The sequence below is a fragment of the Ranitomeya variabilis genome, chromosome 1 (genome assembly GCF_051348905.1).
Source record: "Ranitomeya variabilis isolate aRanVar5 chromosome 1, aRanVar5.hap1, whole genome shotgun sequence".
Taxonomy (NCBI): domain Eukaryota; kingdom Metazoa; phylum Chordata; class Amphibia; order Anura; family Dendrobatidae; genus Ranitomeya; species Ranitomeya variabilis.
The window spans coordinates 23,587,935-23,600,452 of NC_135232.1; the positions used below are offsets into that span (position 1 = coordinate 23,587,935).

General features: G+C 45.9%; 1 protein-coding gene across 6 annotated transcripts in view; it reads left to right on the plus strand.

Moving 5' to 3' along the window:
* Positions 1–11,455, plus strand: part of DDX4 (DEAD-box helicase 4) — an 89,290-nt gene extending 77,835 nt beyond the window's left edge. For all 6 annotated transcript variants that reach the window (XM_077281385.1, XM_077281390.1, XM_077281391.1 and 3 more), the window contains 10 exons: positions 755–897; positions 4,970–5,122; positions 5,551–5,705; positions 6,033–6,162; positions 6,938–7,104; positions 7,192–7,337; positions 9,613–9,712; positions 9,932–10,208; positions 10,576–10,683; positions 11,139–11,455. In XM_077281385.1, the coding sequence (XP_077137500.1) occupies positions 755–897; positions 4,970–5,122; positions 5,551–5,705; positions 6,033–6,162; positions 6,938–7,104; positions 7,192–7,337; positions 9,613–9,712; positions 9,932–10,208; positions 10,576–10,683; positions 11,139–11,219 (1,460 nt within the window). In that variant the 3' untranslated portion in view covers positions 11,220–11,455. The remainder of the gene's footprint in view (positions 1–754; positions 898–4,969; positions 5,123–5,550; positions 5,706–6,032; positions 6,163–6,937; positions 7,105–7,191; positions 7,338–9,612; positions 9,713–9,931; positions 10,209–10,575; positions 10,684–11,138) is intronic.
* Positions 11,456–12,518: the final 1,063 nt, after the last annotated feature.

Below are 12,518 nucleotides of genomic sequence, written 5' to 3' on the forward strand. Positions count from 1 at the left end.
TTACTGAAAAAAAGCAACATAATGCACAAGATTGTACCATAGGGTGATTTCCCAAAGGCTATTATCTGCATCTATCCATGCCATTTGGGAATAACACCCTGATAGCTGGCACACAAATTGCAGCTCTCCTCTCCCTGCACTGACTGGGGAGAGAAGTTCAGAGCTGACCTGTGAGATGAGGGCTGCAGCCTGTCACATTGTTCTGCATCTATCCCAGCCATTTGGGGATAATGCCCTGACAACTGGCACAGATCCAAAGTGATGTGACATTCTGCAGCTCTCCTTTCTGTGTGGGGAGAGAAGATGAAAGCGGACAGTGTTGTGAAATGAGAGCTGTAGTATCACATTGTTCTGGATCCGTGCCAGCTATCAAAGCGTTATTCCCCGAAGCCTGGGATAGATGCGAGAGGTGTTTATAAGGTCTCGCAGCTCTACGCGTTCAGCTTGTAGGTGCTGTCTGTGAGTAATATGGGCAAGGCGAGTACAACTGCGTCATTACATGTTTCATGACCTTCTCAGGGAAAAGTATTTTTTTTCCACCTCTGCATGTCACTGTCTATGGTTGGGCATAACACAGTACAAAAATATATTTTTCCTGTATGTCAAGCCTTAATCGTCAAAAAAAAAAATTAAACGACCCATCAATAATGTGCGATGCTGCTTACGAGCTACAGGTAGGTGAATTCAGAAGATTGCAGCACGTTTCCCACCACGTCGTCACCTCACTGGTTTTTGTGCATCATCATTATTTTAGGCCCGAAGGTGACGTACGTCCCCCCTCCTCCATCCGATGCTGAAGATGACATCTTTAGGCATTACCAAACTGGCATTAATTTTGATAAATATGATGATATCGCGGTCAGTGTATCTGATGTCAATGCACCACTGGCAATCCTGGTTAGTGTCCTCTGTAACTGTTTTTGTATTTGTTTTTATTACGATTATTATTATTTTTTTTTTTGTGAGGGGTGGGTATTTATTAAATTGTTTTATTCATAGCAGTAACATTGTATAAACCCCAGGTGACCACACACGCCGAGCCCACCCCAGCGGTGGTATACCCCAGCAATAAATGTCAGTGTCTCAATTACTTGTCCAATGGCATTAGCAACATCTCCAGCTTCTCACAAGAGGGGTCTGCTGAGGCATGGCGGCCCTCGGGTCATTGAGGTTCTGGGATACAGAGTTGGGAGTATCTTCACGGCCACTAAGCTGTTCCCTCAGGTCTGGAGAAAGTGCAGCTGCTCCGTGAGGTCCCACAGCGTCCATCAGCCGCTCCCTAATGATGCGACCTCGAGCTGGAGAATTGCCGTTCATGAAGATGAAATTAGTCCTGTGTTCGTGCAGAGGCACAATGACTGAATGAATGATGTTGTACTAGTAGTGGGGACTTGTCACAGTGTTGGGCAGTTCTGTAATGACTAGACTCCTGCCCACACTAACACCACCACCGAAGGCTTGTCTGGGGACAACAGTGGCTGATTATGGCGGCCATCATTAATGCTCGGCGTGAATAGACTTTGATCAGTGAACAATACTGAGGTCACTGGCCCCCTCGTCCAGCATAAATGACGCCTGTGCCTGGTGGTGTGGTCCGGTACCTTGCAGTTCGTCTAGCACGCAGACCACGCTGATGTAAATGGTTTGAGACTTTTGATTCCTCTTGCCTCCCTTAAAGGTGCCTTGTGTGGCAGGTTGGAGGTGCATGGGTCCCTGGTCGGGCAGCCTCTCACGTATGACGCAACCGCTCTACCAGGGTCCTGACAATTTATACTCACTTGTACCATCTCTGAGGGAAGAGTAGATCTGTAACCGCTGGTCTACAGGGGTCCGCTCAATTTTTAATATTCAGTAATTAGTTCAGAAGTTTTTTTCTCCTACGCCTCATTGGGGGACACAGGACCATGGGTGTTCTGCTGCTGCCACTAGGAGGACACTAAGTTAACACAGAAAGATAACTCCTCCTCTGCAGTATACACCCTCTCACTGGGCCATATTCAACCAGTTCTTGCTTAGTGTCTGTAGGAGGCACTTGGGTCTGTTTCAGACCCCAACTTTTTTATTTTCTTTTCTGTAAATTTGTATTTTTTAATTAACGGAGTGAAGGGGGCGACGGATTCCTTTCTAGGGTCCGCTCTCCCCCGAACCATCAACAGGCGAGCACGCGGAGTATACCTCCCCGTACCCTCTCCTGTGACGACTGGGGCACGCCTGATATATTCTTAAGCGACGGTTCCTTTCATGGTTCCGATCTCCCCCCCTGCATGATGGCGAGAACATAGTCTGACTCTTATGTCCCTCTCCTGGGCCCAACCACCTTTCCAAGGCCCCACACCTTATGGCGTCAAAGCAGCCCCACGAGAGCTGACGAAGATGGATGGAGGTTTTTTTCTCTCCATCCCCCGACGGAAGAGGATTCAGCTCATACCGGCGGTCCTGACTGTGAAGGAGACGCTGCACCCTCGGTACTGCTTGCAGGCTGTATCTCCCTTCCTCGCGGTCCTGATCCCCGGGGAGGGAAACATTGGCTGGCAGCCAGCTCCCGGCCCATTGCTGCGCGCATCGCCGGCAGATTTCAGTAATTTAGCCCCCGGTTTTTCAGCCGGACTAGGCCGCGACCTATTTCTCCGCCCACCATCATCGGCGCTTCTCGTCTAGAACGAGAAGCGCTCTGCAAATCTCGGACGCCATCTTGCTTCACTCTGCTGCAGGGAATCACGCCGCAGATGCTGACAGCTCCAGACAGACGGGACTTCCCTCTCCCCTCTGTCCTATTCTCCCTGGGGACAACCAACACAGGACCGTGGGTAAGCTCTACACTAAAGGCTTAACCCCTTCTCTGCAGCCTGCCTGGCCCTTCAGCACATATCCTGCCTATCTGGCCCCTTATCTCTAAGACACTGTCTCAACCTAAAGAAGCCAAGAAGGCTAACAAAAAGCACGCTGTGTTTTTCACTTCATGTGCCACTTGCAGTACTGCCTTACCTCGACCTCACACTACCCCGTTATGTGCGGATTGGGATCCGACCTGTGTGCAGCCGCCACCAACGCCGCCTCTGACACTGTGGAGCCGAGTCCCCCTGAGTGGGTCGCTACCCTCTCACATTCTATGGACTCCCTGACAAAGGCAATAGATTCCCTCCGGGGGTCCCTCTTTAAGCCAGACTACCGCAGAGGACTCTGGCGACGGTGCGGACCCGCCCACCAGCAGGGGGCGTACTCTGCCAGTAAAGCATAAGGGTTCCAGAAAACTGACTCATGTCGCGTCCCCTGACCACAGCCGTGCTTGTCCTTCAGCTTCCACAAGCTCAATTTCTCGTTCCCCTTCTCCTGAGAACCCCAATGCACAGGACTCTGTATACGAGTCTGATGCATCTTTAGTTCAGGACTCCTCGACTTCTCAAGAGACAATTCTCTTATTGACGCGGTCAACAAGACCCTGAAGGTGGACGAGGAGGCTGTATCCACGCAAGAACACGTAGTGTCTTTTAAAAGGACTAAACGTGTTCAAAAGGTATTCGTCACTCATCCTGAATTTAAGGACATTGTCCAAAAACATAGGGACCGGCCTGACAAACGTTTAACGGGCCGAAAGCCTATTGAGTCCAAATACTCTTTTGCTCAGGAACTAATGAAGGACTGGCTGCAGTCTCCTTCTATAGATCCTGCTTTATCGCACCTCGTTTCCAAAATGCTCCTATCTTTGTCTGACGGTTCATCAGTCAAAAACCCTACTGACCGTCAAATTGACTACCTGGCTAGCTCTGTCTTCGGGGCCACTGTGGCGTCACTCTTTTCATCTTTCGCCGCCACTTGGGTGGCTAAGGCTATGGTCGCTTGGGCTGAGGTCTCTCTGACCTTCCTTTTCTGGAAGGTAGTTTTCCTACTGGCTATTACATCAATCAGGCGAGTCTCAGAGTTAGCGGCTCTTTCCTGCCAACCCCCGTTTCTGATTTTTCACCCGGATAAGGCAGTCTTGAGGACTTCCCCCTCCTTTTCTACCCAAAGTCGTCTCTTCTTTTCACCTCAATGAAGAGATTATTCTGCCTTCATTTTGTCCGGCACCAGTCCATCGAGTTGAGAAAGCTGTGCACACTCTTGATGTGGTTAGGGCTCTTCGACGGTACAGCTCACGGACGGCTCCCTTCCACAAGTCATATGTCCTGTTCGTGCTTCCAGAGGGACAACGGAAGGGCTTACCTGCTTCCAAGGCCACTCTAGCCAAGTGGATCCGATCAGCTATTCAGGAGTCCTATTGTGTCAAGGGTGCTCCTATCCCAGCAGGGATTAAGGCCCATTCTACTCGGTCAGTGGGCGCCCCTTGGGCCATTCAGCACCAGGCGTCAGCTCAACAGGTCTGCAAAGCGGCAACTTGGTCCAGCTTGCATACTTTTGTAAAGCATTACCACGTTCATTCTTTTTCCTCTGCAGACGCTGCCCTTGGCAGGTGCATTCTGCAGTTGGCAGTAGTACCTTAGCTGTAAGTCTATGGTACATGGGGTAATAGCAGCTATGTTGCTCCCCACCCAGGGACTGCTTTAGGACGTTCCATGGCCCTGTGTCCCCCAATGAGGCGTAGGAGAAATAGGGATTTTTGTGTACTCACCGTAAAATCCTTTTCTCCGAGCCAATCATTGGGGGACACCGCACCCACCCTGTTAGCCTATTGGCTTGTTGTTACTTCTTGGTTTTGGCATAGTTTTATTGTCTTATGTTTAATACTCCTACTGCTTTAATACCAAACTGGTTGAATATGGCCCAGTGAGAGGGTGTATACTGCAGAAGAGGAGTTAACTTTCTGTGTTAACTTAGTGTCCTCCTAGTGGCAGTAGCATAACACGCATGGTCCTGTGTCCCCCAATGATTGGCTCGGAGAAAAGGATTTTACGGTGAGTACACAATTTTTGTGGCGTTTCAAGTTAAAGCAATATGTGGTATTTATTAATTTACGGCATTTTGTGACTTTCAGTCATTTGAAGAAGCTGATCTCAGCGAGAGTTTAACCAGAAATGTTTATAAGGCGGGTTACGTAAAGCTGACGCCCATACAGAAGCACAGTATTCCTATAGTAACGGCCGGACGTGACTTAATGGCGTGTGCCCAGACCGGATCTGGAAAAACCGTAAGTGTACAATCTGCTATTTAACTCTTGGAAGTGGGGAGGGAGGATGAACTCTGCGGAGGGGACCTGGGCTTGGATGAGCTCTGTGGGGTGGGGAGACCCAGGCTCTTTAAACTCTGCGGGGGGGAGGGGAGGGGTTTGGGGGCTCGGATGGACTCTGTGGGGAGACCCCAGTTCGGGTGGGCTCTGCGAGGGGGACCTGGGCTCGGATGAACCTAGCGGGGAAACATGAGCTCGGTTGGACTCTGCGGGGAGACTCGGGCTCGGATGGACTCTGCGGGGAGACCCGGGCTCGGATAGACTCTGCGGTCCCCCACCAGTCGAGCTCTGATGTAGTCTGCAGGGGCCCGGGCTTGGATGGGCTCAATTTTTCAACATCATTACATACAATATTATTACAGACCTTTTTCTTTATCCTCTCTCCGCAGGCGGCCTTTCTGTTGCCCATTTTGGCTCATATGATGAAAAATGGAGTTGCAACAAGTCAATTTCAACATCTTCAGGAACCAGAAGCGATAATTATTGCACCTACCAGAGAGCTGATCAATCAGATTTACCTAGAGGCACGAAAGTTTTCATACGGGTGCGTCCACTGAATATTCCTAACCCCACCAGGCTTTTAATACTGGTAAAGTGTGATAAATGTCCAGCACAGGGAAGCCTCACAGCCTGAGATAACACTGATCCCGTCCGTGTAACCCCTCGGATGTGAAGGTCCGCAGTGACCCACAGCGTCTAAGTGTTGAGACTTCGAGATAACACACAGTAAAAAAAAAAAGAAATCCCAGAAAACAGGTGAAAGTGACTGTGTCCTGAAGGAGCTGGTGTTGCATGGATTCCAGCAGTGTAGGTAATGTAACTGTTAGTAATATCTGAGATTACAGCTGGTAAATGATCCCCCCACATTCAGGACAATCGTGCGCCCGGTGGTGATCTACGGAGGAACGCAGACGTCTCATTCACTGCGGCAGATCTTTCAAGGATGTAACGTCCTCTGTGCCACGCCTGGAAGGTTAATGGACGTGATCAACAAGGAAAAGGTGGGTTCTCTGAAATGTGAAAAGTGCTGATGAATGTTGCCATTAAAATAAGTTATTTCTAGATGTTCTTTTCTTTGGATTTTTTTTTTACTTGCGTTTGGAAGGTTGAGATTTATCTTCATGAATTGTGATTTACCCTAAAGACACTCCTGTATGTGGGCAGCAAGGAGTCATGTGGGCTGTCCTACCTTACCATCAGCTGTAAACTGCCGCCTACTGGACTCCTAAGCATATGAAGAGAGGGGGCTAAAAGTGATAAAATACAAGTCGTGCCAAATCGTTTCCTGTAAGAAAAAAAAATGACCGTTCTGCTCTAACACACCGATGGTATGCTGCATTTAGTTGTCTTGCACCAGTGTCTTATGGGGCAGCAGGCGCATTTATGAGACCCTGACTTTATGGCCTCACTGTATACTCTGGCAGTGTGACGGATTTTTTTGTTGAGTGGGTCTACTAGACAGATGGTTTCTGTCTGCATTAATGGCAGAGTGACTGCAGACTTGTCATTTTAGACCGGGCAACCCCTCTTAAGAGCTCAGAAAGTTGCACACTCTGCAGTCAGAACCAATTGACTGACCGATTTTCAGTTAGCTCACTTTGCAGCCAGCAATACAGTTGTACAGCACACAGGCTGTAGGAAATGTAGATTTTTTTTTTTTTTGCTAAAAAATGTCTCCAAATATTTCTGCTGAATCTGTAAACTTTCTTCCCAGTCCCCCCTGGCAGGACCGGCAGGTTATTAATCCCTGTAGCTGATTCTCACATTTCTTATCAGATCGGATTGAGCAAAGTGAAGTACTTCGTACTGGACGAAGCCGACCGGATGCTGGACATGGGCTTCTTGGGCGATGTGGAGAAGTTGCTGTCAAGTCCAGGAATGCCGAGTAAAGAAGAAAGGCAAACACTGATGTTCAGCGCCACGTTCCCCGATGCCATACAGCAGTAAGAATGGCCATGGCTCTGTCAGAGCGAGGAGCAACTCCTGTCCACTAGTCAGGCGTTTAATTATAATTCTAATCTTTTTTTTAGGCTTGCCCAAAAAATGTTAAAGCCAGATTACGTGTTTGTGGCAGTCGGACAAGTTGGCGGTGCCTGCAGTGATGTCGAGCAGCAGATCATTAAAGTGGGAGAGTATGAAAAGCGGAATAAACTGCTGGAGATCCTGCAAGGCATCGGTAGGCATTACTACAGATACACGTGGCTCGGACGGGGCACATAATGCATTTTTTCCCTTTCGATTCGGATAACCCGAGTCTTGTTTACTCCGTATTTGCACTATTGCAATGAACGCTGCTGGGAACGGCCAGATTGTCGCCGCTTCTGATTTATGTTCCTGCAAGTGTTTCATCTTGCAACATTTGAGACCCTGGTGAATAAGGAACCTGCGATGGTGTAATGTTTCCTGTCCTGCACTGCTCGTGTACGGTAGCACACAGGATCGTGGGTTATATATATATATATATATATATATATATATATATATATATATATATATATATATATATATATATATATATATATATATATACACACAGTGCCTAAAAGTAGTATTCAACCCCCTGCAGATTTAGCAGGTTTAATAAGATGCAAATAAGTTAGAGCCTTCAAACTTCAAACAAGAGCAGGATCTATTAACAGATGCATAAATCTTACAAACCAAAAAGTTTTGTTGCTCAGTTAAATTTTTATAAATTTTAAACATAAAAGTGTGGGTCAATTATTCTTCAACCCCTAGGTTTAATATTTTGTGGAATAACCTTTGTTTGCAATTACAGCTAATAATCGTCTTTTATAAGACCTGATCAGGCCGGCACAGGTCTCTGGAGTTATCTTGGCCCACTCCTCCATGCAGCTCTTCTCCAAGTTATCTAGGTTCTTTGGGTGTCTCATGTGGACTTTAATCTTGAGCTCCTTCCACAAGTTTTCAATTGGGTTAAGGTCAGGAGACTGACTAGGCCACTGCAACACCTTGATTTTTTGCCTCTTGAACCAGGCCTTGGTTTTCTTGGCTGTGTGCTTTGGGTCGTTGTCTTGTTGGAAGATGAAATGACGACCCATCTTAAGATCCTTGATGGAGGAGCGGAGGTTCTTGGCCAAAATCTCCAGGTAGGCCGTGCTATCCATCTTCCCATGGATGCGGACCAGATGGCCAGGCCCCTTGGCTGAGAAACAGCCCCACAGCATGATGCTGCCACCACCATGCTTGACTGTAGGGATGGTATTCTTGGGGTCGTATGCAGTGCCATCCAGTCTCCAAACGTCACGTGTGTGGTTGGCACCAAAGATCTCAATCTTGGTCTCATCAGACCAGAGAACCTTGAACCAGTCAGTCTCAGAGTTCTCCAAGTGATCATGAGCAAACTGTAGACGAGCCTTGACATGACGCTTTGAAAGTAAAGGTACCTTACGGGCTCGTCTGGAACGGAGACCATTGCGGTGGAGTACGTTACTTATGGTATTGACTGAAACCAATGTCCCCACTGCCATGAGATCTTCCCGGAGCTCCTTCCTTGTTGTCCTTGGGTTAGCCTTGACTCTTCGGACAAGCCTGGCCTCGGCACGGGAGGAAACTTTCAAAGGCTGTCCAGGCCGTGGAAGGCTAACAGTAGTTCCATAAGCCTTCCACTTCCGGATGATGCTCCCAACAGTGGAGACAGGTAGGCCCAACTCCTTGGAAAGGGTTTTGTACCCCTTGCCAGCCTTGTGACCCTCCACGATCTTGTCTCTGATGGCCTTGGAATGCTCCTTTGTCTTTCCCATGTTGACCATGTATGAGTGCTGTTCACAAGTTTGGGGAGGGTCTTAAATAGTCAGAAAAGGCTGGAAAAAGAGATAATTAATCCAAACATGTGAAGCTCATTGTTCTTTGTGCCTGAACTACTTCTTAATACTTTAGGGGAACCAAACAGAATTCTGGTGGGTTGAGGGGTTGAATAATAAATGACCCTATGAAAAAACTTTTCACAATTAAAAAAAAAAAATAAACAAAGAAATAACATTCTTTTTTGCTGCAGTGCATTTCACACTTCCAGGCTGATCTACAGTCCAAATGTCAGAATGCCAAGTTAATTCCAAATGTGTAAACCTGCTAAATCTGCAGGGGGTTGAATACTACTTGTAGGCACTGTGTGTGTATATATATATATATATATATATATATATATATATATATATATATATATATATATATATATATATGTATATATATATATATATATATATATATATATAATTTGCCCCGTTCACATGTAAAGCGCCATGGAATAAATGGTGCTATAAAAATGTATAATATATATATATAATTTATTTATAATATTATTTTTTATTCTATTAATATAAAATATAATATATATGATTATATATTATATTTATTTATATATATTTATATATGGTTTTTTTTTTTACCAGTTCACCTTATATATATTTATAACTTTTTGCAAATATTTCTAGGTTCCGAGCGCACAATGGTTTTTGTAAAAACCAAAAAGAAGGCCGATTTCCTCGCTGCATTTTTATGTCAAGAGCAAATAAAGACAACAAGTATTCATGGGTAAGAGCAGTCCCGAGCTTTCACGAAAAAAGCGCAAACAATGTTTTTACTATTGGTTTCCAGATTTTCCAGAAAGTCTCAAGCACCAGAGTTTAAAATAACAAAAGTTTAGGCAAAAGAGTTGTGAAATCACTCCAATACACTAAAACCTACAGATATGACTCCAGAGTTCCAAACCATATAAGATATTGGTCTCGAGTATTTTTTTTTTCCCCTTAGGGACCGAGAACAACCAGAAAGGGAGAAAGCTCTGAGATATTTCCGCACTGGCGAGTGCCCGGTGATCGTGGCCACTTCCGTTGCTGCCAGAGGATTAGACATCGAGAATGTTCTTCATGTAATAAACTTTGACATCCCGAGCGACATTGATGAATATGTTCACCGCATTGGACGCACCGGTCGTTGTGGCAACACTGGAAAAGCAACTTCCTTTTTTGATAGCGATGGAGACGATGAAAAACTCGTTGGTCGAGATCTCGTAAAAGTCTTAACCCAAGTAAGTGAAGCATTGATTGTGAAGCTTTTATAGGATATATTCATGCTAGTAAGACTGCAATGGATGACAATCGACGACATTGCTGGGTGTAGGAAGACGAGCTGCAGAGTTTTAGGAATCTGTCAGTTCCACTGTGCAGGCAGGAGGCGGTTTCCCCTGTAATAAAAGCAAATTCTGAAAGAGAACATTTTTCTTAAGCCATTAAAAGCACACGTGCAAAAAAAAATAAAAATATATATATATAGATATAGATATATATAGATATATATAGATATAGATATATAGTGCCTGGGCATGAAGGAAGAAAAAATGGCTTGGTCTTGAACTGGATCAATGATCTTTTTACCATCCTCCTTGTCTCTTGTAGGCTGAACAGGAGGTCCCTAAGTGGCTGGAGGACTTCGCGTTCGGTACCCACGGCATGAAAGGCTACAGTCAGACTTCAAGCAATTTTGCTTCAGTAGATAGCCGGAAGGTGAGTATTATAATGCACAACAAGTCTGTCAGTGTGTGTGTAGCCAAGGAAAAGTGGAGTAGCCTATGGCTGCCAGTCATAAAGCCTACTAGCCCACTTCAGAGTTGGTGCAAACAGTGGTCCCTATTTATCAGAACGGTTTGAAGCTATAGCTTGCCGCTCACAGCATTTAGTTTTGATGTCCTAGAGATTAATCACATTGATGGTTATCTTCCCTTTTTCTTGCTGCAATTTATTTTATTTTTTTTAAATTGTGGTTAAAAACTGCAATATGACTGCAAAGTGTGAATGAATTTAATAAAAAAAAAAAACCCGTAGCCCTGTCCTCTGTCAGCTGTGCTGTCAAGGTTTTTCTCCGTTATGATGAATAACTGTACGTATAACTGTACGTGGTTTCACTAAGCAAATCTGCCCCTTTACTTATTAGTAATGCGCAGTCTTTGTCTTTTCTACAGAGAGGCGGCTATCAGCAGGACAGTTACAGCAGTTCTGGATTTTCACAACCTGCGGCCGAGGAAGAGGAAGTTTGGGGCTAGTAGGGGAACAAATGTTCAAGCCGATGGAACATTTGTTAAGATTTGTTTTTTCATTGAACAATAATTTGTATGTTTGTAAAAAGAAAAAAACATTTTGGGACTTCGTTACCAGAATAAAGTGTTATTATTTACATAATTTCCCTGTTTGGGAAAATTACACATTTGTTTGTAGCCAGTAGCTGGTTGCTCAAAAAATTTTGAGCACAATTAAAGTTTGTTTTGTCATTTGTACTGTTTACTTGTGTGGATTTGTTCATGTTTTTTAATGTTTCCATGAAGCCTTTTTTATTTTTGCCTAGATAAAACCTTCATTGTAGAACATTTTCCAACATACAAGTACCTGCTCACAATGTCGGTATACTGCAGGATGCCCACAGGCCCCCATAAGTTAAAGTGGAAGCAGCACAGGTACAAAAACAAGACTTTTGGTTACCGTAAAATCGGTTTCTCGGAGCCTTCATGGGGGTGTATGCTGCTCTCACTAGGAGGCTGACACTATGCACAAAAAATTAGCTCCTCAGCAGTGTACACCCCTCCGACTGACACTAGGTTAATCAGTTAGTGAGAAAGCAGTAGGAGAAGCAACATGTAAAAGAGAAACAAAACAATTGCAAACTGTAGCAATATAATACAGTAAATAGAGCTGTTAAACTTGGAAGGGTGCTGTGTCCCCCAGTGAAGTCTCCGAGAAAAAGATTTTACAGTTAGTAACCAAAAATCCTATTTTATTCAGTCTCCCGTGACAGCACCACAAGAGAGGAGATCCTCTCTTCAGGGACAGGAAACCTACAGACATAAACAGAGCTGTACCTCTCCCACGCATCATCAGTTGGTTTCTTCTCCCTGAACGGAACCCAATCCTTACAAATATACCTGTGGAAGATCGATGGAACCCAGGCCTGGCTGGTCTGTTCAGACAGCTGGGGTCCCCTGCCTCAGCCGGTGCGTGGGCCCTGGAAGTGCCACAGTGGGTCCAGGGTGGACCGCACGACAGTGAGTGGGCAGATGGAGCAGTGTCCGGGGAGGATTACCAGCTTTGGAAGGTCAGCATCGGAAGAAAAGTATCCTCCAGATGCTGTGTGGTCTCTGGTGTGGCGCTACCTGTAGCATGCGGCCAGGGCTGGGGTGTGTGCCCTGGGGCTCCAGTGATGCGTCTGGGGGCATGACATGACCGGGGTGGTCTGTGGGGCTCAGGTGGTGACATGTCCTGGGTGGGCCCTATGGCGCCTGAGGGCACGTCCCAGTTACCGGGCTGTGGCCTGCTCAGCCGGATGACGCAGCAGGGTGGCGCCGCCGAGG